Source organism: Drosophila arizonae, chromosome 5, assembly GCF_054131065.1.
Source record: "Drosophila arizonae isolate 15081-1271.41 chromosome 5, UAZ_ARI_1.0, whole genome shotgun sequence".
Classification (NCBI taxonomy): domain Eukaryota; kingdom Metazoa; phylum Arthropoda; class Insecta; order Diptera; family Drosophilidae; genus Drosophila; species Drosophila arizonae.
The window spans coordinates 5,197,031-5,224,011 of NC_142925.1; the positions used below are offsets into that span (position 1 = coordinate 5,197,031).

A 26,981-nucleotide genomic window follows, 5' to 3' on the forward strand; every position below is an offset into this window, starting at 1 on the left:
ATACATTTATCTGTATTATATTTCATATATACTTTCCCAGTTAGTTTTTCGTCTTATTAATATTTTCAACTTCAAGAATTCCCTCACTTTGTCCTTAACTTTCACGGAAATTGAATCACTTCTTGAAGCTTGCATAAATCTTACTCAAATACTTTCCGCGCAAGTTTTGAATGCATGCTACAGTCAACATATATTTTGCACTCACTGTTGCAGCCCCCGGCAGCTGCTGGCTTAACCGCTCCTGGATGCCAGCGTGAAGTTCATTGAAAAGCTCTAGCTACATAAATATTTATAAGTTTGAGTCAAATATGCGTAATTATGTAAATTGCGCATTGAGCTACAGTTATTGTTGTGTGGGCGCAGCTCTGCCTCAGCTACGCCCTCACTCGCCCCCTCCCCCCCTATCTGCCCCTTTGATTCTACAGCAGCTAAGTATTCTCGTTTGGCTGTTGAAAAGTTGCCCGCAACATTTTATTTGTCGTAATTTTGGAAATTAATTTTTGCCCCGGCTGACGACGCAGGCACAGGAGCAACAGCAGCAACAGTTGTTGTTGTTGTTGCAGTTGTTGCCTGTTTGCTGCGAATCAACACACGCACACACACACCCTCGCGCTCTCTACCTCTCTCACTTCCTCTCTCTCACTCTCTTTTTGTATACCTACGCAGTTTGTGTTTTTGAGCCGAACTTTTTCAATTAAGTTCATTAATATTCAACTTGGCCTGCGGCCAGAAAGCGACGAATAAATAAATATTAAAATCAAAATTACAAACTAATAAAGGCTGCCGTCTGGCACCTCCTAGCCAATCTCCTGTCGAGTTTTTTGCTGTCACATTTGATTTTAGCCCATTTAGCCAACTGCCAATTGCCAACTGCAAATTGGCAATTGACAATTGTCACTTGACTGTTAAATGCTTCTGGCCATGTTCTGCACTAAGTGCTATAGCAAATATTCAACCAAGCAGTTAGCTATCTTTCCAGCCCCGCTACCTCCTCCCTCCCCCGACTACATGGCTGCATAGCTGATGCATAATAGAAATACGTAAATTGCTTTGTTTTTGCATTTCTTGACAGCAAGAAAAACTTTTCAAGTATTTAATATTGCGTTCGTGCAGAAATAACGGATAATGCGATTAAGTCATCGTAGAGAGAATGAGGGAATCAGTGGATGGCAGGGTGTTAGCGAGAGGGTGAGCTGGGGGTAGCCAATTTTCTGAGAAATTTCAAATTAATTGGAGCATTTAGAAGCAAGTGCAAAGCATGCAGAGCTCTGCTCAGCTTGTGACAAATATAACTATATTAATATAATCTAAAACACAATTAATTAAACAGGCAAATCGTTGGGTAATTAAATGAACTAATTATGTTAAATAATTAGAGAGATGCTTGGCAACTAGTTGAGTTGGCATTAAGGTAATTATATGAGCAATTTATTAATTCGCAATGTTGAAATTGGGGATGAGTTCATGGGGCTTTGGTTGATAGATAGAATAGTAACAATTGAGATAATGATAATAATTATGACAATGATAATGGTATTAGCAATGACAATATGAGTAATATTTATAATAATGATAATGACTATTGTAATGCCAATGCTTATGACAATGACAATAATAATGATAATGCTAATGATTAGGCTAGCAACAACAAGTGAATACTTATATGTTGACAATGATAATGCTAATGATCATAATAATGACAATTATAATCAATACATACAAATCTAATGATGATTAATAGTAATAATAATAAAGATGTTTTTTTTTTATTTTTTATTTTTTTTTTTTTTTGTGTTGAGGTAGGAATTCAATCAAATCAAATAATCAAGATGATAGTGATGATAATAGCATTAAAACTAAAAATAATAATATTAAAGAAAATATAGATAATATTTAAAAGAAATGCTTAAATTAAATGACTATTACGAGAGTATAAACCGAGTACAGTTGATGGATTATTCAGTCATTATGCATACGTGTATATAAATATATGAACTACTATATGTTTTACAAACACACACACAAATATCTCTTTTTGTGTATGAAATTTCGTGGCATCGCTGCAGTCGCATAATTGACATGAAGCTCACGTTCTACGTTTTCTACGAACGCAACAAGCCGGCGACAAAATCTGAAAAAAAAAAATTATATATATATGTGTAAATGCAGATATATACATATACTTAAAATAAAAATAAAAACAAAAAATAAAATAAGAACGACGAAAAATAAATTGTGCAACGTTGAATCACGCGCTGTTCGATGACGCGAATAACGAACGAATGAACTAAAGTTATGGTAATGTTTATAGTTGTTGTTGTTGCTGCTGCTGCTAGTACTGTTGTTCTTGTTGTTGCAGTTGTTTACATTTGTATGGCTGTTGATGAGAGGTGTTGAATTGGGAATTGTATTGTAGCTTCCGTGGATAGTCAAAAAGTAATAAAACAAGCAAACAAACAAAACAAAATGTAAATGAAAATGAGAATGAAAATAAAAATAAAAATATAAATGACCCATGGGCGCAACGAGGGGCCACTCAACTAGCTCGAGGTCAAACTCACGCGTGACAAATTACACAAATGGGCATAAAGAGGCGCTGTTTAAAGTCGACGAGAGGCACTAGATTACTCTAGACTATAGCTGACAAAAACATGTGTATACCCGTGTATAAGCATTTATGTATGTATATTTGTATGTGTATTTATTCCCATATAATGTTTATGTCAGCGTCAGTTGAGGTCTCGCTGCTGCAATTAGTTGTAAATTGTTTTGAGCGCTGTTCCCATGCCCAGCACTTGACACTTGTTGGGGCAACAATTTCCACTAAATATCACCTCTTGTATATTCCAACGAAATCTCAAATAATGCCCAAATACAATTCCTTATAATTCAATCAAAATAACCATTTATTTTCAGCATTGCGAAATTCATGCGAATCAGTGTAATCTATCAATCTATTTTTAAGACTCTGGCAATAGATAAAGAAATAACGGCTGACGCACACACTTATCCATCAAAATTTTGATTGATGTTTATCTAATGATTTCTATGCCTCATTCTATCTTGTATATATTGATAGCAGCTGTCTCATATGGGCTATTTCTTGCATTTTTTCAGCACAAACATGTCTACCGATTCGAGTCGACGCATCCAGGTTCCCGATGAGCTCAAGGAGGTGCTTTTGCAGTTCTCGATTTCGTATTTGGTCGAACAGCCGCCGGATCTGATTGACTTTGCTGCCGATTACTTCAACAAACTTCAGGCTAATCGGCCAGTCACAGGCAGCACCGATAACACGGCCGATGATAATCAAAGCGTCAACTCACAGGAAGGCGATGGTAAGTCGGGCACGGTTAATCAGAGTGCTAAGATTATGATCCTATGGTAGTGCATAAGGACAGTTGATCGATTTTGTTATCGATTGCTGCGAGCAATTAAGTTTATGAATGCTATGTGTTATCAGCTTACTATAGTCAATCGAAAATTTATTGACTGTAACTGTATCATAGGCTCTTTTAAAGAATTGATACTTTCTACGGTAATCAATGATCGATAAATACGTTTTCTATCGTGTAATAGAGAATATTTTTGGCTTGCCACCATCTGCTATTAGCATTCTATTGATCATTACCAAATATTAACTTTACCAACTATTAGTAACTTGAGCGTTCTCCTGGGTATTATACCAAACATTTAAATGCCATTGAGCAAATATTTGTACACTTTGCACAACTAACTCAACTTAGTTGAGGAAAATCAATATTGTTTTTCTTCATAGTTTATCAACACGCCTCCCAGTGAATATGCTAACAAATGAGCAATGCGAGCATTGCGTGTCCCAAAAACAAGAACACCAAACATGAATTCCCTTTGGCGGGTCAACTATTTCCATGTCTCGTGAGGCTTGTGCGTCACTGCGAGCGCCGCGTGTCGTGGCAAAGCTTTAAATTGCAGTCAACATGGAACTATTTATAGTAGGCCAACTTTTTGGCTGGCTTTAACTGGGGCGGGGTGGTGTGGTGCGGCACCGCCTGCAATTTGACGTCAAAACGCGGCCACGAGCTTGGCCCTTGATTTTGGTCAAAACCCTGCACTAAATTCTAATTATAAAACTGAAAGCCTAAACAAAACAAAAACAAAGAAAAAACCGAAAAAAGTAACTGAGGAAACCATAAAAAAAGGGAAACGAGCTTGCAAATTGAAAAGTTTTACTTTCAGCAACAGCCTGTGTGTATGTGCGTGTGTGAGTGTGTATGTGTGTTTGTATCTATATCTCATTATTTCTCATAATGCGACGCACGTGTGCAGACAATTAGCGCCAGCTGGTCACGCAGTCCAAGCGCTCCTTGCATCCATCTTGAGCGCTGGCGTACATCTTCTTTTGCTTTGTGTGTTAGCCAGCCGCCCAGTGCCACAGCAAATTAAATAATAATGTTGATAAAGTTGTCAGGAGCAAGTCCTTGACGGAGTGTGGTCCGCAGCTGCTCTGCGTGGCTCTGCGTGTTTATCTTCCGGTTAATCAAACACGCAGCTCCTCAGCTCAAGCAACGCCGTGTCAAGTGAACAAATGTGCTCTTTGCTTTGCTCTCCTCTCGCCACATCCTGGCATTCGTTATCCTTTGCACTGCTGCATTCCTGCTCTCATTAGAAATCTATTAATTGCGCACACAGCTCGAGAGCTGTGTAAATAAACCAAGCTGCGCCAGATTGACAGCTTTAGATCTTCATGTTACATATATGGAATGATAGATAGGTAAATGCAATTGATTGGAATTGACAATGATTCCAAGTCGGATATAAATACGTAAAATTCATATAACAAAGGGTGATAGCCTGTTGTAAGCCTGAAATATATATATTTGTTAACAATTATTAATTATAATAAAATTTTAATATATTTATTAGCTCTTTATGTAAATATTTTCCTTTTAAATTGTTAAAAAATCCACCCCGCTTTAAATTAAATGAATATACTGTAAAATAAAATGCATCCAATTGGAAGACAGCATTCATCCAACTGGAACGTAATCGAGTTTACAGTAGAGCATTACCCTTTAATTGGAATGAATCCTACTTTTTGAAGTATTGGTCCAATTAGAATGCAAACTGCAAAGGGAGAGGTATCTTTTCAAAAGAATGAATTTTATGTGTATGCTTAAAAATTCATTTAATTAGAATACATATCAATGTTTATCTATTTAAAGGTACAAATCTTTTCACTCACAATTTTCACTCAATAAATTTAAGTTTTCGTTCCCGCTACATAAAAGAAATTCAAGCTCGAACATCTCTTCGATGACCTGTCAATTGCATCTACTATCTTAATACAAAAGATGTCGCACTGCGTGACATTTAATTGAAGTTTGCATTGGGGCTCGTTCGTCTCACTATCGCATTGACCTTTTTTTTTCATTTTTTAATATCTTTTCCTTGCCCGCCTGCCGAACAGTTGCTGTGCTTGGCTTTGCTCAGTGAAGCCCTCAGGAGTGCAGCTGAGCGTGAGAGCAGCACGCAAATAGCTCCGAGTGTATTCCATGTGCCACGCCCCCCATTGCAGCGCTTTTATGTCTATTTATGGTTAGGTTAGCTCGTTTTGATTTAAATATGCTTTAAGCGCGCCACGCACACACACTCACACGCAAATAGCTCGCCATTTGTATGAAAAAAATATTAAGTATACGTACAGCAATTTTTGCGGGTGCCAAAATGTGGCTTAATAAGGTGTGCGGTTGTGTGTGTGTGTGTATGAGTGCGTGTCTGTGTATGTGTGAGCAGTTTGTACATTTTATTAACGCTTACGTTGTACACACACACACTCACAGCAAAGACAGCAGCAGCGCTAGAAAGAGAGAACATGAGCATGAGAGAGACAGAACGAGGGGTTAAAGCAATGAGCGCCCATTGAAGCATGCGGATGAGCAGCGGCTGCCCGACTGCCGCACGCTTCAACAGGCACACACGTAGCAAGGGTCGCCGTTATTTTATTTTTGTTGTTTATCTTTTCTTTTTTTGTTTTTGCATTTTAAGGGCAGTGGGCGGCGGTGCCACGCCCACGCGCTGACAAGGCTTTGGCATGGCAGTTACATTTTGAACATTATTGACATGCCAGCAGCGTTTGCAGCAGCACGGAAATTGTTGGCCATGTTGTGTGTGCTATACGTATGTGTGTGTGTGTGTGCGCGCGCCTCCTGTTGCGCTTAATGATAAATATATATATAACTAACAACAATGCTCATGTTAATCGAGACAAAGCGCTGCGACCAGCGACAGCAGGAAAAGCTGAGAGTGAGAGAGAGAGAGAGACAGACAGATCTCTCGCTAGATATTCATAGCACACACAAGCCACAAACACAGAGCCACACACACATACATAGACACTCACACATGTGGCTGCTTCAGTGACAGGCATTGCCTACTTACAGGCACTATTTCCGCCTTTCCTTCTGACAGCTTGTGTCGAACCAAAGGCTGCTGCGGTCTGAGCAGCGCCTTTAGTCGTTAGCCAAACGTCACGACGCGCACAAGAGACATAAACAGTCACTCACTCAACCAGTCAGTCAGTCAGTCAGTCAGTTACTGTCATCGCCAAGCCATTAGCATTCACATTGCAAATCTCATTCGCGTCAGCATCGCGTCGCGTCTCCCCCTTCCACGTAACCAAATTAAATGAAGTCAACTTTTATTTGCCATTTTTTAATTAAATTTGTTCGCGTGTGTGCGTGCTTGTGTGTGGTTATGCAACTATATTTAAGCCAAATTTAATTTATTACAATTTACTGCAACTTAACTAAAAAAAAAAAAAATAAATAAATAAATGAAATGAAATGAATATATTCAACAGAACTTTATCAAGAGCTGTCAAGTTAACTTTATTTAACAAAATATTTTCGCCCACATTCCAAAGCAAATTGAAGTTGATAAACTGTTGACATTGCCATCACAATTTGCACTCAATTAAAAAGCCATAATACATACATATATTTAATATATAGTTCAATAATATGTGCTAAACTGCATAAATGAAACGTTTCAATGCACAATGAAATTTAAGCTTTCAATTAGGCCCAATTTATGATGTTAGTTAAGACTGCGAAAAGTTGTTAATTGAGTTTCGGTTCGAACTAGGAGTTGGTAAAATGCAGAAGCAACCCAATTTTATTAGAAAATTTTGTATATAAGCATAAAATTCGTTTTAAATTATTATTCTATATTATTTAAATAGAAGAGATGATCGAAAATTATGAGTTTCTTGAAAAAATCAGATCAGCTTTCGTAGCTAGCCATAAGCTTCTGCTATACACTTCTAGAAAAATTCGAGTATAAATGATTATAATTCTAGTCTCTAGATTTTATACTTCTCGACAAATAAATTCAGATTTCACACATTAGTTAAGGTCAATAGCTAAATGTGCTATATAGTTGGAAATAATGAGCTGCAGCTAATACACTGAATAGGAAAAAAAAAAAAACAAATATTTGATTTACAAAATTAAACTCAAGAACTTGATCTATATACATAACAAAAAAAAAAAAAAAAAATTATTTATTTCATACATGTCTCTATCTACTCACAATTCATATAATAGTACATATAAACAATTTTGAAAGCTTGAAACCCCAGCGACCTTTTTAATGTAATAAAAACTATAAATAGCCTTTTATCGATACAATTTTGTTATGTGCTTTGATGCTCAAAGTAGAAAGCAAATCAAATTAAATTCCATCAAATTGTTTGCTCTGTTCTGCCACAGTACTAAACAGTGAGTGGCTGGGGCGGGGTCCCATATCCTGGTGTTTTGGCCCCAACAGTCCGTTTGAAAATAATAGTTGAAAGTCCGTCAAGCGCTTTTCAAGAGCTGCAGTTGTTAGATATCGATGAATATATGTATGCACATATAAGATGTGTGTGTGTGTGTGTCTGTGTTTGATTGTGTGTGTAAGTGCATCATTAGACGAGTTTTAGCGTCGCACACTTGACACGACTCTTAAACGCAGCCAATAGCAAAGCAAACAGCATATTATTCGTTATTTTTTTTTTTTTTTTACTTTTTCGGTATTGATAAAATTTTAAAGTGTGAAGTGCGCGTTGTGATTTCTCAGCTAAAACAAGTCGCTATCGCCATTGCAGTCGCAGTCGCAGTTGTCGTCGCAGTCGCAGTCGCAATCGAGCCTCAAGTTTTGGCCAAGTGCATAAATATTTATTACGCATACGCAACGTGTGACAGCATACATATATACAGATATATATATACTCACATGTATATATATATATATATTTATTTATTGTGTGCATTCGCGTTTTCACCTTGAGTTTTCAGCTGCAGTTTTCTAGCAAACGTGTTCAACGCACAACTGGTTTTTCTTTTTTTTTTTTTTTTCGTTTCTCCAGCGATATTTGCGAGGCTGCGAATTTTTTGTAACTGAAACGCACTGAAAAGCCATATAGAAATTTTGTATTGATCTATTGAGTGCAGCGCAACATGTCGACGCAAGTGTCCAGTAATCTATTGGCGGGTAAGCTAAAAGAAAAACACCGAGAAAACAAATACGAAAAACATAAAAAAACAACCTGCCAAATGCGAGTGCAAAAAACACATTTTGGTCAGACACGTCGCCAATAAAAATTATAGCTCCACATATGAAACTTGGACATGTGTTTGTTGTCTATGAGATCTACGAAAATGGCTAAGATGATGAACAGCTGCAAAAAAATAAAATAAAAACAAAAAATACTCCGTGAATTACGTAAAAATTGAAACCCAAAGCAAATGCTACATTTTAAGCAGGTCTATAGGAGGACAGTGCAGGGATCAAGTGCTATACCATAGGGCAAATAGAGCTAGATGGTGATATTTGTAATACAAAGTAGATTTAGTGTTATTTTTATAAAGCCTTACTCAGCTAACAGACAGAGAAAAAGATGAACTCTATTCACAGGTAAAAATATCTGAAAATTTCTACAGGGCAAATACCTGTCATACTTGAATTTCTCAAGTGCCCGATAAGCTTCGCTGAATTATTCATATACTCAACCATTCAGCCAAGTACAGAAAAAAGGGTTCAAACCCTAATCAAACCCTAATAGTAATATACAGATATTATATTACGGTCGTCTCTTTAGATAAGTGGACTAATCAACAAGTCGCTTATTAAAATGATTGATGATCAAATCAAAGCTAAATTATGGACAAATAAATGCCAGTTGAGTTCAATATAGATTATATCTAATTCTAATGACAAACTATGTAAGCTGAGCCGCAAATCATAGCAGCTAAGAGCTTACTAAAAGCTAACATTAAAATTAGTTTATAAATTATATGCAAAAATAAAATAAAATATACATAGTTAGAAATTATGCTAATGAAATGCGGAAAGTAATAAATATTATTAATATCCAGACAGCAACAACTACAACTGCAACAACAACCTGATCAATGCGCAAAGTTATATCAGTCATAGCATATGTAATAATAAAACAATATCTTTTGCCCTCTCTCCCTCTCTTTGCCCATCTCCCTCCAGAGTGCATATGGAAAGTCTATTTGCTGGCAAAAATGAATAATTGGTGCAATTGGTTTAGTGGGTTTTGCTCTCTTAAAACCATCTGTTCAGTTGTTCATCTGAGCATCCGTTCAACTTTGTTTGCTTTGTCTCGTTTTCTGATGATGAATTGCAAGCATTTTACTTTTTACTGTTTGTGCATGCAGTCAAGCGAGTTGCGCTCGTTGTTGTTGTTGTTGTTGTTGTTGTTGTTGATATATCATCAAAAGCTTAAGAAGTGCCAGAGTAGCCTATATACGAGCCAGACGAGAGACACAAAGCTGTAAAACTGCTAACTAGACGCAATTATAATGCAAGCAGATAGAAAGATACATACAGACATAGATACTTAGATACATTTTGTATCTGCAGCTGCACTTTGCCGACTGCTGTGTATTTTAGTGGCTGTGTGGGCTGCTGGATAGCCTCAACCGAATTAGATATCACACTGTCGATAGATATCACACTCTCTCTCTCTCCTCTCTCTCTCTCTGCCTCTCCTGTGTACAATTCCATCTGCATCTCATGTCCCTCTCTCTCTCTCTGCCTCTCCTGTGTACAATTCCATCTGCATCTCATGTCCCTCTCTCTCTCTCTGCCTCTCCTGTGTACAATTCCATCTGCATCTCATGTCCCACAAAATATTCGATTTGCTGAGACTGATAGAAACAAAAAGAAAAAAGTGCTGACGCAAAACTTTATATGCATTCGATAGACACCACATACCCCGGCTGATTCAATGACTATGACAATGATGACAATGATGATGATGATGCCTATGACGTTGACATGAGCTGAAGCGCATCCGGCATCAACAGGGGGTTGTCTGTTTCATTTCCCTCTCTTCTCTCTCTCTGCGTTCTACCTTACCCACCGCGCACTCTGCTAGTCTTCTTTCTTTCTCTCTCTGCGTGTGTCTCTATTAGCTATTTAATATAATTAATGTTCGCTGTGAAGCCAAAATGTGAAGCACGCCTCCTCCCACAGCTGAGTGGTACATCCTGTGTGTACTTTAGTTAATGAGCACAAACATGAAAGCCAAACTGGGACACAGGACATTGTACTCAATAGCGACATAGCAACTGAAGCGCCCAGCCAGGCTAGCTAAATGAACTAAACAGTTTTCATTAATTTCACACCATTCCACAAAAACGTTGTCGCTTTGACTATTCCCCAGTTTGAAAGAGAGCGTCGAATGATGATTAGAAAGTTGATCAGGCGCATGGTTAATTGTTTGAAATTCAGGTTGGTTTGAAAGTGCACGAGGCTTAAAAGTTTTTGGGCATTAATGTAATTGGTTAAGCAAAATGTGGAACCTACAGAAATTCATCCCATTGGAACTGGAATTATTCACTTCCAGTTTAAACTACAAAGATTCTTATTGGCACCAGCTGATTTTTTAGTGCTGTAAAATCAATAACAGGCTATCGATTATTTCAATAAATTACTTATCGGCTTTCAGATTTATAAATTATGCTTCATTAAATTATACATAGATCGACATTTAAGATATATGATTATAGTTAAACATATATTTTGTGCAATTTTATTTATTCCTCAGAAGTGGAAAATGATGAAACGGCTTATCGATAGTATCAATAACTAGTTCCTAGTTTTTCAAAACTCACATATCTAAAGTTCGATAGTTTTACCACTAGACGCCATAATTCAAAGTGTTAATAGGGAATTTCAAAAATTATAAATAATTTGCATATATTCTAAAGAAATGTTATACGTTTCTCTTTTACTTGCGACACTCACACAAAGATTAAGGACATTTCCCATTTAAATTACGAAATTATGCTAATTTCTATGTTTGCTTCCAATTGCAGCGGAACCACCAGCAGTACAAAGCACACGTCGCAAATCAGTGTTCGCCGAGGCTTACGATCCGGAGGCGGATGATGATGATGATGGCGCAACTGCCATATTCCCCAAGACAGATGAACAGCGCGCGCGTCTCATCGAGTCAGTGAAGAATGTGCTGCTCTTCCGTTCGCTCGAGAAGGAACAGGTGCTTACACATCCTTTCAATCTCTTGCCCGTCCTCAGTTTCCTTGCTTCTCCATCTAAGACTCATAAATCTCTCGCATATTTTCGGTACCAATTCCACACACACACACACACACACACACACACACACACACACACACACACACACACACACACACACACACACGCACACAAAACACGACCAGAACACAAAAGCCAAAGAGTTGCTACCGCAAAACCGAATCACGTTGTATGCGGGTTAGCTGAGTAGGTGTAAGGAAGTGTGTGTGCTATTTGTGTTGTCCTCCATCCCCTTATTTCCTCTCTCTGTCTTTGTCTAGCATCCCCTTAATGCCTTTTGGCTATTTTCTCTGCTTGTTGCAGATGAATCAAGTGCTGGATGCGATGTTCGAGCGAAAGGTGCAGCCGGGCGATTTCATCATACGCCAGGGTGATGATGGCGATAATTTTTATGTTATTGAATCGTGAGTACAGCCAACGAGAAATAAAATGCCAACAAATTGCGCTAACATCGTCTGTGAGCACGCTCCAATAAGTAGGCAGCATTCATTTGTGAACCGCAGACGGCGTGTGCGCAATTAATTTGCATTTGTAATATTCATGCAATTTACTCTCAATCTCTCTCTCTCTCTCTTACTAATCGATTCTCTCTCCCTCCATTTTACAGTGGCATCTATAAGGTCTATATAAATGATAAACACATTAGCACCTATACCCACACCGGACTATTTGGTGAATTAGCGCTGCTCTACAATATGCCCAGGTAAACATATATATTATTAAGTATCTTGTATCTGTTGGATAAACACTCGTCTATTTGTATCTGCTAATGTAGACTTGACTTATCTGCATTCAAAATGTTGACAGCCAATGTCTACGCATGAAATGTGCTAATTTTGCAACATTTCCATCTCAATTTGACACTTGGCAATTTTCATAGCGTGAATGCCCCATAATTTAATTTAAGGGTTAAATAATTTTGTATGGTGAATTTATGGAAATTTTCAATCATAACAAGTTTATTTTAACGAGCAATACATTTAGAATGTTTTGAGCACTTCACATAGAAATTTCATCAGACCTCCATATTCTGGAGATATTGAATTAGTAAATCTCGTATAAAAACGGTTTGTTCGCGGCTGTTGCTCCTTGTAGCTATGCAACAATATATTCTTTGAAGCCAGGCAATGTTAAATAACAGTTGAGCCAATGTTAAGCACATTCGAAATGTTAAACAAAGGATTCGAGTGGTATTTTTAGCAAGTTTAAATGGCACATTAGTCGGCCTAGAGACGGCCACTGACATTTTGCTCTACTCGCTCTACTTATTCTGGGCGCCTTGTAGTTTAAAGCTTTTTCATATATCTACTTCAATTGTAACATAGATAAGATAATTAAAAATTTAGAATACTTAATTTAATGTTTTCAAACTAATAATTTTTATAGAGCGGCTACCGTACAGGCTGAAACAGTTGGGCTACTCTGGGCCATGGATCGTCAGACATTCCGGCGCATATTGCTCAAGTCGGCGTTCAAGAAGCGAAAAATGTACGAGGAGCTGCTAAACAGTGTGCCCATGTTAAAGGCGCTGCAGGTGAGAATAGATCAAAGAGAAATAGTATATTAAAATGTGATAATATAGAAAATACTAAACGTACACTTTCCTTTTATCGTTTTAGAACTACGAGCGTATGAATCTGGCCGATGCTCTGGTCACCAAGACCTACGAGGATGGCGAACGTATCATCAAGCAGGGTAAGATAGAATCTGGCTGATTGAGTCACGATTTCTGAAAAAAAGATTAAAGTTGTCGATTAATGATAATAATTAATAACTAACTAATTATTAATAATTATCAACTAATAATTAATAAGTGATAAGTGCTAACTATTTAGTACTTATTACTTACTACTAACTAATGACCAATATCTAATAAATACTACACAAAAAATTAACAAAGTAATAAATTCAATATGCTAACTACTAACTACTAATTACAAACCACAAACCATTAACTACTAAATTTTGATTTCTTACTACAATCTGAGAGTAATAACTAAAAGATAATTCTTAATGACAAAAAAACTAACTTTTAGATTAAATAATATTCAATGATCGATTACTCGTAGTTCATTGATGACTAATTAATTGTTTGATTACTATATTGCTCAGGTGATGCTGCTGATGGCATGTACTTCATCGAGGAGGGCACTGTATCGGTGCGCATGGATCAGGATGATTCCGAAATCGAGATATCCCAGCTGGGCAAGGGTCAATACTTTGGTGAACTGGCCCTGGTGACACATCGGCCAAGGGCTGCTTCCGTTTACGCCACGGGCGGCACTGTAAAGCTCGCATGTAAGTCCCGCCTATAGCCTAACGGGCAATCCATTTAGCGCCTCGCTTCCAGCCAGCTATTTAATGCTTCTTATTTTTGTTTTTATTTTCCGTTTATTTGTTTATGCACTTATCCTGGCGCTCATTTGTGCACTTGTGTTGTGTTTTATGTTATGTTTTGTGTTCTGTCGTGTTGTGCGTAATGTGTGTGTAATTCTGTGTGTGTAGTTTTGGATGTTGTTTGCTTTGAGCGACTGCTGGGACGCTGCATTAACCTACTGCAGCGCGGCATATGCGACTATCGCTATCTGGAGCTCGATCTGCGCGCCTACTTTGACAGCCTGCAGTCCATCTAATTGGGCATTAGTTATTATCCAGTTGCTACCAAGAGGGGAAGAGGGGTGATGTATACCAAAACATGCCATGCAATACCTGTGTGTGCACACACTTGTTTAGCACTCGCACTTTTGTTAAATTACTTAATACTATACACATATACATATACATATACATATATATATTACATGTATATAAGAACACTGTTAAATCTAGTTGTAAGCCTTAATGCATATGTGAAAATCGCATAGAGAGGCGATAAGTTAGATAACAAAATTGAATGAGGTTAATGAGGAAGCTGCAGTAAGGAAAAGTGAAAAAAGAAGACAGTGCGAGTCTAAGAAAGAGAGAAAAGGAGCAAAAGAGAGAGAAATACATAGAGAGGCAAAGATAGCTAGAGAAGGTATAGAGAGCCGGGAAAGTTAGAGAGCTGAACTAGACACAAGAGCTAAAGGAGAAAGTTAGAGAAGAAATATATAGCCGGACGGGAGCTATGAAATAACAGAGGAACGATAAACGAACGATAAATAAAGGCACACAGGTTTAAGTACTAAGAAGAATCGAAATTGAATCAGAAATAAACTTAAGGTAAAATCCTTTTACACTTCCTAAGCATCACCTAGAAGAATCTTGCCTTACTTCACACTAAAAGCAAGAGCATTTTATAGAATCCCTTTTAGGACACACACACAAAAACGTGTTGCACCTGTTTGACTCACCCCCCTTCTCCCTTGTTGTTATATCGTAGCTTATGCTTAGGTTTTAATTATAACTCCATTCCGTCCCAGTCCTGGACACAGATGCCTTTGAGCGTATCCTGGGCTTCCTCACCGACGTGCTCAAGCGCAATATTCTGATGTACGAACAGATGTTCACCGAAATGGCGCGCCGCAATACAAATCTGTGAAATATGCCGCACAAGCTCAGTCATTTTGCTTCTTTGTTTTTGTTTTAAATAATATTAATATTATAACTATGTTTGTAGGTTCGTAAGCCCGAAAAAAAAGAAAATTTCTTGTGTAACGAAAGAAATGAAAAGACGAGTGTGGACGAGCTGTCATTAAAAATTTTACAGTTTCCGAGCAAATTTCAATTTATATGCAGTTGATTGGTATTATTTTATTTTTGTTGCGCACACACACACACCCACACACACCCTCGTACACACACGCACACACATAGCGAGAAAAAGGCATACAAAACATGAAGTATACGCAACGTTTGCCTACCCCACAGCCTAAAAAGTCTGCTGCCGACACAGACAAGCAAAAGTATATTCCCGCATACAAATATATACATATATATGCATATATAAATAAAAGATTTCAATTGTGATTGGTAAGCGCAGCTCTATATAATATTTAAGAGTTGAGGCGCCTGTGGTTGGGTATGCACATACATATAGAGGGCAGTGTGAATTCCTGTGGGTCAACTGCGGTCTTTGATCTCGGGGCATGCCGGCATAATTTTCTGTCTCGTATACTAATATAATTTATTAATTTATAATAATACAAAAAAAGGAAAGAAAGCATGTTTTATTTATTTGTGTGAATCTTCTGTCTATCGAACATTGCGTATGTATTAATAATATTTACTTATTTATATTCGATTTTCTTCAAACAGTCCTCGATGTGAGAGCATTTGAGCGTCTGCTCGGTCCCTGCATGGATATTATGAAGCGCAACATTGATGACTATGAATCGCAGCTGGTTAAAATATTTGGCAGCAAAAATAATATCACCGATACACGATAAAAAGTCTGAAACAACAACAATAACAACAACAGCTACCAGGCTAATGGGTTTTTTTAAAAGGACTCTGCACAAAACTAAACGAAGGCATGCACACAACAGCAACAACTACAACAAAATCAATTACCAATACAAGCGCAAACCAAACACACACACTCACACACACACATTGGACCCTATATATAAATATAAAAGTTAAAGAAAAAGGATTTAAATTGATTTAATTATAATTTAAGCTGAGGCTGGTTAATGAAATACGAAAAACAATGATAATGATAATACGCTAATGATAATGATAATCATAATGAGTTGAGCACTCAAAAACACAAACACACACACACACACACACAACTATTGTATGTATGTATTAGCAATTGTAATTTAATGTATTTAATTGGATAAAACAAAACAACTAAAATCGAAAGGAAATTTTTGCCTACTTTGTGTGTCCTTAGCTCAAATTAAGGACGTGTTAAGAGTGCATAGTTAATAGTCTTGTTTTTTCTTAATTTTAAACTATTATTATTATTATTATTATTATTATTATTATACTAATTTGTTATTGCTTGATTTACGCATAATTTAGCACAATATATAGCAGAAGAAAAACAAAAAGAAAACTATGCAAAGTCCTTTTTTTTTAAATAAGTTCATAGAAAATCATAAAACTTTGCAACTTACATATATATATATATCAAAGGAAACACATCATGCAAAAAAGTTTATATCTACAAAATACAAATTAAAATACTTATACATATATATATATACATAAAGTAACAAAACAAAGAACCCCAGACACATCTAATTTATTTAAAAAATAAAGTAAAACAAAAAGAAAGAAGGGAATCATTGTACTAGTCTATATATATATATACATATATATAATTGAGACACGCGAAAATCGTAATCCCCAAAATTCTTTACTACAAAAATGTAAAAAAAAAAGAAAAGATTAACGAAGCTTTGTTTTTGGTCTTCCACCTAAGAATTGAAAGCTCTGAAAAGGTATAGCGAATCGAAATACGATCTCAATATGAGCAAAAAGAATTTCCAAATTATCTACAAATCATTTCTCAATTTCAATTGGCTCTACAAAAGGCTAAAGGCACAATCAATCTATGTTGCATGGGATCAAAACTTAGAAAGAAAATAAAAATTCGATATATATGCATACATATATATGATATATATCTAGCGGAGCATAAGTACATATTTTGCAGATCTGCTCAGCACATTTATAAATAAATCTTTTCTTTTCTTTTGTTGGGCTAGACAGGAGTGTACTCCTTATAGAGTATCGTAGATAGAGCGAAGCAAAGCAATATAAAAAAAACAAGGCCTAGATGTGTACTTAGTAGAGTTTTTATTTTTATTTTCTATTATTAATTTGTTAACTATCCCAAATACACAAACCCTACCCTATTCTAAACTCTACTCTAACCACAAAAATACACATGTATATGTATATATATGTATATCTATACACCGAATGAGCTTAATATATATACCATATATATATATATATATTTGGTAGACCCAAAACTCCAGTACTTTATAATGTTTACTTTATTTATTGTTTATAAAATGCGTAACTAAAACAAATCCTAGACCGTTAATCAAATAACAAATTACTAATGTACTTTGTAGTTATGTAAAAGCATATTATAAACAATTTAACTGGCATACCAACAGTCGACAAGGTGTTCACAAATAAAAACCATAAATATCTAAAGAAAACCTAAAAATATATGAATGCAAATATCATAAATTTAAAATGCAAAAAATAAAAACTTGTTAAATGTGACATAAAAATAAAACAGAAACAAAAAATAAATAAAAATAAAGAATGAAAGGAAAGCAAAAAGAAAAGCAACAAAAAATATGTTTAATCCTACATAATTGGTGTCTAGTCTACGTTCAAGACTTTAAAAGCAACAAATTCTTGAAAACAAAAGCATATTTAATAATTATATCAAAGAAGAAAAGCAAAAGCAAAAACACAAAATAGAAACTAATTATATAAGAAAAGCTGAAAATGCTGGACATTTTCTTCCATATAGACAACATAACACGCATAAACACAAATACGCACACACACGCACACTTACACACACTCACACAACAAAACGTTAAGCAAAGCTCAAAGAATTTTCACAGAACGCGCTAAAATAAAATTAAAAATAAATAATTAAAAACTATTTGTATTTTAATTGTTGTGTTGTAATTATTGCATAAAGCGTATTTAATTATGTATGTGTAACAAAAAGAGAAAAAAAAAATCAAACAAAAAAAAACAATATGTATGTATGTATTTAATGAGCATATTTAAAGTGTAGACACTGCAAAAACCAACATAAAAGCAAAACCAAAAAAAAAAAAAAGAAGAAAAACAAACAAATTTAGAAGAAACAAAAAGAGAAAAATGCATATGAAAATTTGATTGGAAATTTGCAATAGGCGTTTATAAATTAAATTTAATCAATTGAAGCGCCACACAGAAGCTGCAAACAAACAAAAAACTAGAAACAAAAAAAAAAATCGAGAGAAAACCCAAATGAAGAATATGAATTTGTTTGCTTTTAATTCAACCAAACGCCAAAATTTGAATTTTTGTGTCATTTAAGAGCAGCAACAATTGGCATGGATATATCGTATATAGCATACTAAGTTATAGGATTGTGAAACTATTCCTCAGATATCACGTTATGTGCCACAAAACAACCGTGTGTGCAGAGGCAAATCATGACGAAATGAATACAAGTTTAATAAAGCGATAAAACACAAAATTCGAGTTTTTTTTTTAATTTTTTGTTGATGTATGAAGGGAGAAAGGCAGCAACATGCACAGAAATAGATTACACGGTATTCCTGTAGACAGAGTCATATATAAAACTAATACAACTTTATTCCTAATTTACATCAAATTTAATATGCTAGCTATAGTAGCTAGCATAGCGTTAGTATTTCTTTTACAGGGGATTTAGCAGTCAACCATTCATTGACAGTTTTTATAAGTCAATTCCATTTATAAACTCTCCCAAGATATTCGACAAATGAACTTATTTGACATCAAATTTACCGTAAATCACAATTCTAAAGTACAGGCAACCTGCACAAAAAAAAAGTGCATCTAAAATAGAGACCCAGACTTCTTTCTACACAGATTATTTATCAGTTAAGATCCTAAATACTGTTACTCTTATTGAGAAGGAAATTTCCAATTGGAAACGCGTTGGCAACTTCTGCCCCCATATTTTAGCAAATGGTAAATGCTCCGACTTTATAATTTTTATTCACTTAAAAACGTAGCTCCAAATACACTTATAATTTTACGATGTTTAATATATGTATGTATTTATCATTATATGTATGTGTATATGTGTATTGTTTATTATCATTATAATGTATATAGAACTTCGATATCGGTCGCTCAGCTAACACCGACAGTGCACGAATGATAAGTGAGGCTAATCTTTTCATGGATTTATGCGCCAATTACAAAAAATTCAATCTGATACCAGTAAATGGTATCAAGATTTTCAAGTTTTTATCATTATATGCTGATTCTTTTGTAGTTGTAGTTGTTACTGTTGCTATGGATGTTGTTGCTGTCTTATGCATGTACTCCTCTTGTTATTAGTGTTGCTATTGCTGATGGTGATGCTTATGCAGATGCTGCTGCTGGCCTCTTCTGCCTCCAGGAGCCGAATGTTGATTTAAAATTGGTTTTTTGCTTGGTTTTTGTTAGTTTCGTTTTTTGTTGTTCATTTGTAGGAGGAAAAATTCATTTAAAAAATTGTGTTTCTTGTTGTCTTGATTAAAACTAATAATCTAACTGTAAAGATCATCATCGCCATTGTCGCCCGGCGAGTTAACTGGCATATTGGTGCCAGACCCTGAGGTGTTGCCGGCGTTACCGGGGAATCTGCAAATAACCAAAATGAAGCGATATTAAATAACCAATAAGATGAGGTAATTAGTGGCATGTTACCTGAAGTTCTGGCCAAAGCCGCGCGACTGTTGTAAAGTCTGAGCAAACATCTCATATTTGCGTATGTCATTGTCCGAAACGGAGCGACGGGCAAACTTCATTGCCTCCTCAAAATGAGCACGTGTTATCTCCGGCACTGGATCATCCTCGTCCATCTGTGAAATTACAATTATAAATACAAATATTTGCAATTATTTCTTTGACTTCAACTCACATCCATTGCAGAGTTCTGGTTCTCGGCACGATCCTTTTCGCGGCGTATCTCAGCCTCAATAGCCTGGCGAATGGCCAGCTTGCAAGCACGCTGGCAAATCTCGGTCAAATCGGCGCCCGAGAAGCCCTGTGTTACCTTGGCAATATACGTCAAGTCCACTTCTTTAGCCAACGGCGATTTGCGCAAATTGGCCTTCAATATAGCCTCGCGAGACTTGTCGTCGGGCAATGGAATATAAATCAATTGATCCAAGCGACCCGGACGCAAGATAGCCGGATCGATAATGTCTGGCCGATTGGTGGCACCAATAATGAACACATTCTTCTTGGCTCCCATGCCGTCCATTTCGGTTAGAATCTGATTGATCACACGATCGGCAGCACCGCCAGCATCGCCGACATTACCACCACGTGCCTTGGCAATCGAGTCCAACTCATCGAAGAAAAGCACACATGGTGCAGCAGAGCGAGCCTTGTCGAAAATGTCGCGCACATTGGCCTCAGATTCACCGAACCACATAGTCAACAATTCGGGTCCCTTGACAGAAATAAAGTTCGCCTGGCACTCGTTAGCAATGGCCTTGGCCAGAAGAGTCTTACCACAGCCAGGTGGTCCGTAGAAGAGAACGCCACGGCTGGGCTGCATGCCAAACTTAAGGAACTTGTCGGGATGCTCGACTGGATACTGAACGAGCTCCTGGAGCTCTTTCTTCACATTCTCCAAGCCGCCAATATCCGTCCAGGTGGTGTTGGGCACCTCCACAACCGTTTCACGCAACGCCGATGGGCTGGACTTGGTCATCGCATACCGGAAGTTCTCCATGGTCACAGCCAGCGAAGCCAGCACTTCGGCATCAATCTTATCATCCTCCAGATCAATCAGATCCATCTTCTCACGGATTTGTTGAAGAGCTGCCTCAGAGCAAAGCGAAGCCAAATCGGCACCCACATGACCATGAGTCTCGGCGGCAATTTGCTCGAGGTCAACATCCTCGTGCAACTTCATGTTCTTGGTATGTATCCGCAACACCTCTAGGCGACCGGTGGCATCGGGAATGCCAATATCGATCTCACGATCGAAACGACCAAAGCGACGCAGCGCTGGATCAATGGAATTGGGGCGATTGGTAGCCGCCATGACAATCAAATGGGAGCTCTTTTTCATGCCATCCATCAGCGTCAACAGCTGCGACACAATACGACGCTCCACCTCGCCGTGGGTCTTGTCACGCTTGGGCGCAATTGCGTCGATTTCATCAATGAATATGATAGCTGGCGAATTCTTTTCGGCCTCCTCGAATGCCTTACGCAGATTCGACTCGGATTCACCGGCCAGCTTAGACATGATCTCCGGTCCGTTGATCAAAAAGAAGAACGCGCCAGTCTCATTGGCAACAGCGCGTGCAATCAACGTCTTACCAGTACCAGGTGGACCGTACATGAGAATACCACGGGGCGGCTTCACACCAATTGCCTTAAACAGCGACGGATGCCGCAAAGGCAACTCAACCATCTCCTTGATTTGAGCAAGTTGCTTGCGACAACCACCAATGTCATCATAGCCCACAGCATTCAAAGACTCTTCCTCCTCCTGAAGTAAAATTATAGGCGTTGAGATATGGAATATATATATAGAAACTTAAGCGCAGCACAGCGGGCACAAGGAATTCAAATGTCAGAATCGATTGTGATAAAGGAAAAATACAGAGGTTTTGAAAGATCTAGCAGATCTAGCCGCCCACTGTGCTGCTATCTAACGATGCGCTTACCTCACGCTTGATGGGTTCGCCATCGCAGAAGATGACCGTTTCGGGTGCCACAATGCAATAGGGTTCCGGATCGGTAAGCACCACTTTGAACTCGATAGGCCGCATGGCGGCGCGCACAATGAAATTATCACCCATATGAATGGGACGATAGGCCTCCAGGAAATAGGGCTTCAAATAGATCTCAAAGAGATTGCCAGTAACACCCTCAGTAGTATCATCAATGGGCAAAATGCGTACGCGTTTGCCATACTTGACGTCCGGACAGGATTGAACGGACACCACATCCGACAGATGTACGCACAGATTGTTGCGAACAACACGATTCATGCGTATCTTCTCATCCGGGCAGGTATCATCCGATAGCACAATGCAAACAGTCTCCTTACGGCGTTTGCCCTTCAGAATGACAGTGTCGCCACGGAAGAGCTGCAGCTCATCCATTTTCGCCTAAATACAAGCGGATATGTTTATGCTGACGTGGCCCTACAAGATTGACTCAAATGCTTACCTGCGATAGCGACACTACGGAATTATCATCATTTTGCGCCTCCTCAACGATCAGACGATTAGGACGATCTTTGCGCTTCAAAATCGCGGTGGCCAGGTCTTCACTGCATGGGACACAAAAAATAAAAAAATATTTAATCAAGCAATCTATCAAAGAAATGCAAAACAAGAAAACAAGCAGCAGACACCCCCGCCCTAGTTGCGCACCGTTTTTCGCTGGAGAACTGTGGCTTCGACAAATCGCAAGTCTCTTTTTTTATAAGCTCATCGTCCTGTTCGCTGCGATAGTTGCGCACCATGTCGCTTATATCGACATCCATGTTCTGGCTATTGTCTACATTATAATTGTTCATGTTATTTTTGTTGCTGTTGTTGTCGCCGGTGTCTACGGGCGAACGTCTCGAGCTGCCCCCGGCTTTATTTTCATCGTTGCCGCTAGACATCCTTCTTCTTTTTCTTGTTATAATTAATCCGCGCTTACTCTTTTCAATTTCAAATTAGATTTTCAAGAAAAAAAAAAAAAAAGACAACAACAACAAGCAATATACAGGAAACGGCTTGCAACGTTGTCGTTAACAACAAACTAAGACTGTGTATCGCAAGGCACACTTGGATACCGTTTGAAAAACAACGAATTTCCCCAAATATCCCTCGACAAAGAAATCGGAAAAGGGCTACAACAACAACGACGGCAAATGGCGAATTTCTGCGTCTTGGCCTAATTTCGCAATCATGGATTTTTAGAATACATTTAACTTCATAACTTAAAACTATTCGGAATACAACCTCAACTTAAGTGAATTATCATATCATACTCAAATTTCACAATTTAGTTTCCATTTCATTTCCCTATGTGGCCATTGGTTTTTTTCTCGTAGGGCCAATGACTGCGCGAAATTGAAGCTAAGAGTCGGCATTAGTTTGCCGCTGTTTTTTGTTACATATACACTTACCCCTTGGAATCAGCCATAGTATATGATTTGTGATGAAACTTTAGAACTTAAATATACAAATTGGCGCGTTAAATTTTTATTATATGCCTTTTAAAATCGAGCACAACTTTTGTACAAAAATCACAAATGATTTAGCTAAATGTTCGCATGGGCTGCCAACTTGACTGATGCCAACGAGTTGGCAGTTTGGTAGATGAAAAGTGCTGAGTTGTGTGATAATTAGGGTTGGTACTTTGTAAAAGAACTAAATATCGATATTTAAACGAATGCAACCCGGCTATGCCAACAAAGTTGCCACTTTGATGTACGCTAATTTAACGGTTTTTGACCGCAGGGGTCTCAAATGGAAAACAATATGTTTATTTAAGGAAATTTGTTTATTCCATGTTCTGTAGAACGCTTGTATAAAGACATATATAAATACATATACATTTATAATTCTTATATTAATATTGAATACAAAATATGCTCTTGTCATTTGACATTTTGTGCAAAATTACACTGTTATGCAAAATTTTTTAGAACGGAAACGATTAAATGCGTTTTTCTTTTAAATAGTTTTGCATAATTTTTTCAATTGGTTTTGAAATATTGTTTAATTTGTATTTCGTTTTTGGTGTAGTATTTGTGGAGTATTGTTCGATATCGGACATTTAGCCAGCATGCACAGACTGAAACGAAGAATAAAAAGAGATAAATCAAATTAAAGCCAAATCATATATGTAGAAATCGAATCAGAAACAAAAAAAGCAAAGATATATATGCTATATATATGTACATATATGCAGAAAAAACATATGTAATCATAGAACTTCATATAATGTTGCTACATTTCTCTACCAAGTCTTTTGATTGCCATTTGTTTTACTTTTTGTATTTTCTTTGCTGTATTCTCTGATGATAGTTTCGGCCCTTAGATAAACTCTGAATTTGAACGTACCCTGGCAATATCCACGCCAGTTATGTTCTTCACCAGCTCTGGCACTTTGTTGACAATCTGCAATACCTCGCCGGTCAGCTTGGCGGCTCCTATGTCGCCCTGGCCGCTGGAAACCATGGTAATCTTTCTGGCCTGCGACAAAGGCGCAGCTACCTCGGCGGCCACCTGCAAGCAAGACAGCAAAGTATTTTAAAAACCGTGTTAAATGTGTCGAAATCGCATCGCACCTTTGGCAGCGTATCCAGCAACATTTCCACCATGGCGGCCTCCCGGTATTCACGCCAAGCATCTGCCTTCTGTGCCATTTGCTCTGCCTCTGCTTTAGCCTTAGCTGCAATAGCAAATGCTTCAGCTTCGCCGCGTATTTTGATCTATAATAGCAAAAAGTAAAGTTTCGTAATGCTAATAGGCTATTTAGGGATTTAGCAAACTTACCGATTCAGCCTCAGCTTCGGCCTCCATTACAACCCGGAGTTTGTTGGCCTCAGCAAGTTTTTCCAAACGATATTTCTCAGCTTCTGCTGGACAGCGAACAGTGGCATCCAGCTCTTTCTCACGTCGCATAATCTCTTGCTCCTGCACAGCAATCTCCTGGGTGCGCTCAATGACCTTCACTTGCATTTGCTCCTCCTTGATGCGCTGCTTGGTCTTAGCCGCCTGCAGCTCATAGGCCATATCAGCTTCGGCCTTCTTTGTCTGCACTTCAAGATCGTAGGCAGCACGCTTCAGTTCAAAGTCGCGCTGTGCTTTGGCAATGTCGGTGTCGTTAAGGAAACGGGCAGCCATACGCTGCTCCTCAGCAATAGCCTCCTTGATGTGCGCCTCAGCGCGAGCTTCTGCTTCGCCAATGCGGGCGTCGCGCTTTACCTCAGCAGTGCGAGCCATGCCCAAAGATTTCAGATAACCCTGCAAAGAAATATAAATGATGCGTATTAAAAATGGTTGCCAATGCGTAGTTAAAGGGACTCCACAAGAAGGAACAACTCTATACGCACCTTGGAGTCGCCCTGGTTAGTTAAACCATGAGTCGATATGTACACGCATGCAAAAATAATGAATATGTATATTTCGGTTACTCAAAAATTGAAACGAAAGACGCGTCCTACATTTATATTATATCTCAAACGCATGCCCAAAGAGTGATATCTAATGCAACCATCACCCAAATCTTTGGAAAAGCTCACCTCTTCGTCCCGCAAGTCCTTGATGGTATAGGAGACCACTGTGATGCCCATGTTGGCCAAATCACTGGAAGCTACCTCAAACACCTGCTTGCTGAACTTCTTGCGGTCCTTGTAGATCTCCTCGACGGTCATGGAGCCCATGATCGCTCGTTGATGTCCCTCCAGTGTGACCAAAGCAATATGATTGATTTCTGCCTCAGATTTGCCTAGAAACTGCTCGCAGGCAGTCAACAGCATATCCTCGTTTTGACCCTGTACCTTCACCTGGGCAATCCCTGTCACGGAGATGGGTACACCTTGGCTGGTGTAAACGCATGGGCTTTCCACCTGCAGAGTCATCGTGTTCAACGAAATGCTACAAAAGAAATTAAATACCGTTATATTGTGTCATTATGCCTGAAGGTCAATTTAATTACCGTTGTACTTGTTGAATCGATGGCCACACAAAGGCCCGGCCGCCAGGCACCAACAAAGGCTTCATATAGCAGCATCCTAGGAAAAATTAAAATTAACAATCGAAATAATTATACTTTTATGTTTACAATCTGCCCAAAACAAAACAAATACACCGGCAACCCTATATACATACAAAACACAGGCGCGCGCACACACACATGCATGCAAGCACATATGTATGTATGTAACGGCGTTCGTTTAGGTGCGCACGCACGGCTTCGGTCTGTCACAATTTACTTGTACATAAAAATCGATAATCAGTGACGTCATTGGTGGGTGCTGCCCTGTGCCCATTTTATTTACAAATTTAAACAATTTGCTATCTTTTGTTTGGCAAAATATTTACCTGAGACAACTAACGCCTCATTCGGGCCACAAGTAACAAAGCCCCAAGTCATATTTAAAAACTCAAATTATTTCAATATTCGATATCGTGTAAGAATTGCTGTTCCTGCTGATTTTGATCGTCGGCAAATTCCCGTGGGTACTTAAAATATAAACCCCGCATAAAATGTACCCCTGATAATTAAATATTTAGAGTATCGCAATCAAAATAAAGCACTTTAATGCATATATGGATAAATAGCAACGGGGTTTTCACTTTAGATATACGAGCGCGAAACGCGACCGGTCCGTCAAGAACACAAAAAGCAACTAAACAAAAAAAAAAAAAAAAAAAGAAAAATGAATGGAGCGCGAGTGCGCAGTGCCCATTAGAATTAACCCTTAAGCGAGGCACTGTGGTTATTTGTAGACATTTGGTTTGTTTATAATTTCAGTATGTATATTTATGAAGATTTACTCTATAAATATTAAGTGAACTAGGTACAGTTGCAATTTTTTTGGTTCTTACATTTACTTAATGTATATTTAAAATATTACAACTGATGGCATTTGGTAAAAACTATGTTAATAGAATTGTAATGAATTGAGGATAAAAACAATGTGTATAACTAAAGATACGTTCCTAAAATATACATACAATTTA

The 26,981-nt window shown here is 37.8% G+C and overlaps 3 protein-coding genes across 15 annotated transcripts in view; 1 reads left to right on the forward strand and 2 right to left on the reverse strand.

Annotated features, from left to right (window-relative positions):
• Positions 1 to 23,519, forward strand: part of Pka-R2 (cAMP-dependent protein kinase type II regulatory subunit) — a 48,791-nt gene extending 25,272 nt beyond the window's left edge. For 4 of the 10 annotated variants that reach the window (XM_089469798.1, XM_089469797.1, XM_089469796.1 and 1 more), the window contains 8 exons: positions 3,118 to 3,338; positions 11,373 to 11,554; positions 11,917 to 12,017; positions 12,221 to 12,316; positions 13,000 to 13,147; positions 13,233 to 13,308; positions 13,726 to 13,911; positions 15,850 to 23,519. In XM_089469798.1, the coding sequence (XP_089325924.1) occupies positions 3,125 to 3,338; positions 11,373 to 11,554; positions 11,917 to 12,017; positions 12,221 to 12,316; positions 13,000 to 13,147; positions 13,233 to 13,308; positions 13,726 to 13,911; positions 15,850 to 15,980 (1,134 nt within the window). In that variant the 5' untranslated portion in view covers positions 3,118 to 3,124 and the 3' untranslated portion in view covers positions 15,981 to 23,519. Of the gene's footprint in view, positions 1 to 3,117; positions 3,339 to 6,211; positions 6,654 to 8,389; positions 8,515 to 11,372; positions 11,555 to 11,916; positions 12,018 to 12,220; positions 12,317 to 12,999; positions 13,148 to 13,232; positions 13,309 to 13,725; positions 13,912 to 14,118; positions 14,292 to 15,014; positions 15,324 to 15,849 lie in introns of those variants that run through there. The other 6 variants (XM_089469795.1, XM_018009823.2, XM_089469799.1 and 3 more) reach the window with 6 other exon arrangements.
• On the reverse strand, positions 19,254 to 23,612 carry TER94 (Transitional endoplasmic reticulum ATPase TER94). 2 transcript variants are annotated; one of them, XM_018009795.2, is made up of 6 exons: positions 23,414 to 23,612; positions 22,462 to 22,564; positions 21,954 to 22,400; positions 20,186 to 21,775; positions 19,972 to 20,126; positions 19,254 to 19,905 (listed from the first exon to the last, which is right to left on the reverse strand). In XM_018009795.2, the coding sequence occupies exons 1-6, from the start codon at positions 23,428 to 23,430 to the stop codon at positions 19,812 to 19,814; spliced, it is 2,406 nt and encodes an 801-aa protein (XP_017865284.1). In that variant the 5' UTR covers positions 23,431 to 23,612; the 3' UTR covers positions 19,254 to 19,811. The 2 variants fall into 2 exon arrangements, with proteins under 2 accessions (XP_017865284.1, XP_017865283.2); XM_018009794.2 differs by lacking the exon at positions 23,414 to 23,612 and adding an exon at positions 22,668 to 23,021.
• A 159-nt stretch (positions 23,613 to 23,771) lies between these two features.
• Flo1 (flotillin-1) lies at positions 23,772 to 26,644 on the reverse strand. Of its 3 annotated transcripts, XM_018009812.2 has the most exons (8): positions 26,340 to 26,643; positions 25,954 to 26,029; positions 25,538 to 25,892; positions 25,349 to 25,360; positions 24,789 to 25,259; positions 24,581 to 24,724; positions 24,354 to 24,518; positions 23,772 to 24,084 (listed from the first exon to the last, which is right to left on the reverse strand). In XM_018009812.2, the coding sequence occupies exons 1-8, from the start codon at positions 26,389 to 26,391 to the stop codon at positions 24,067 to 24,069; spliced, it is 1,293 nt and encodes a 430-aa protein (XP_017865301.1). In that variant the 5' UTR covers positions 26,392 to 26,643; the 3' UTR covers positions 23,772 to 24,066. The 3 variants fall into 3 exon arrangements, with proteins under 3 accessions (XP_017865301.1, XP_017865302.1, XP_089325918.1); XM_018009813.2 differs by lacking the exon at positions 25,349 to 25,360 and having other exon boundaries at positions 26,340 to 26,642; XM_089469792.1 differs by lacking the exon at positions 23,772 to 24,084 and having other exon boundaries at positions 24,129 to 24,518; positions 26,340 to 26,644.
• Positions 26,645 to 26,981: the final 337 nt, after the last annotated feature.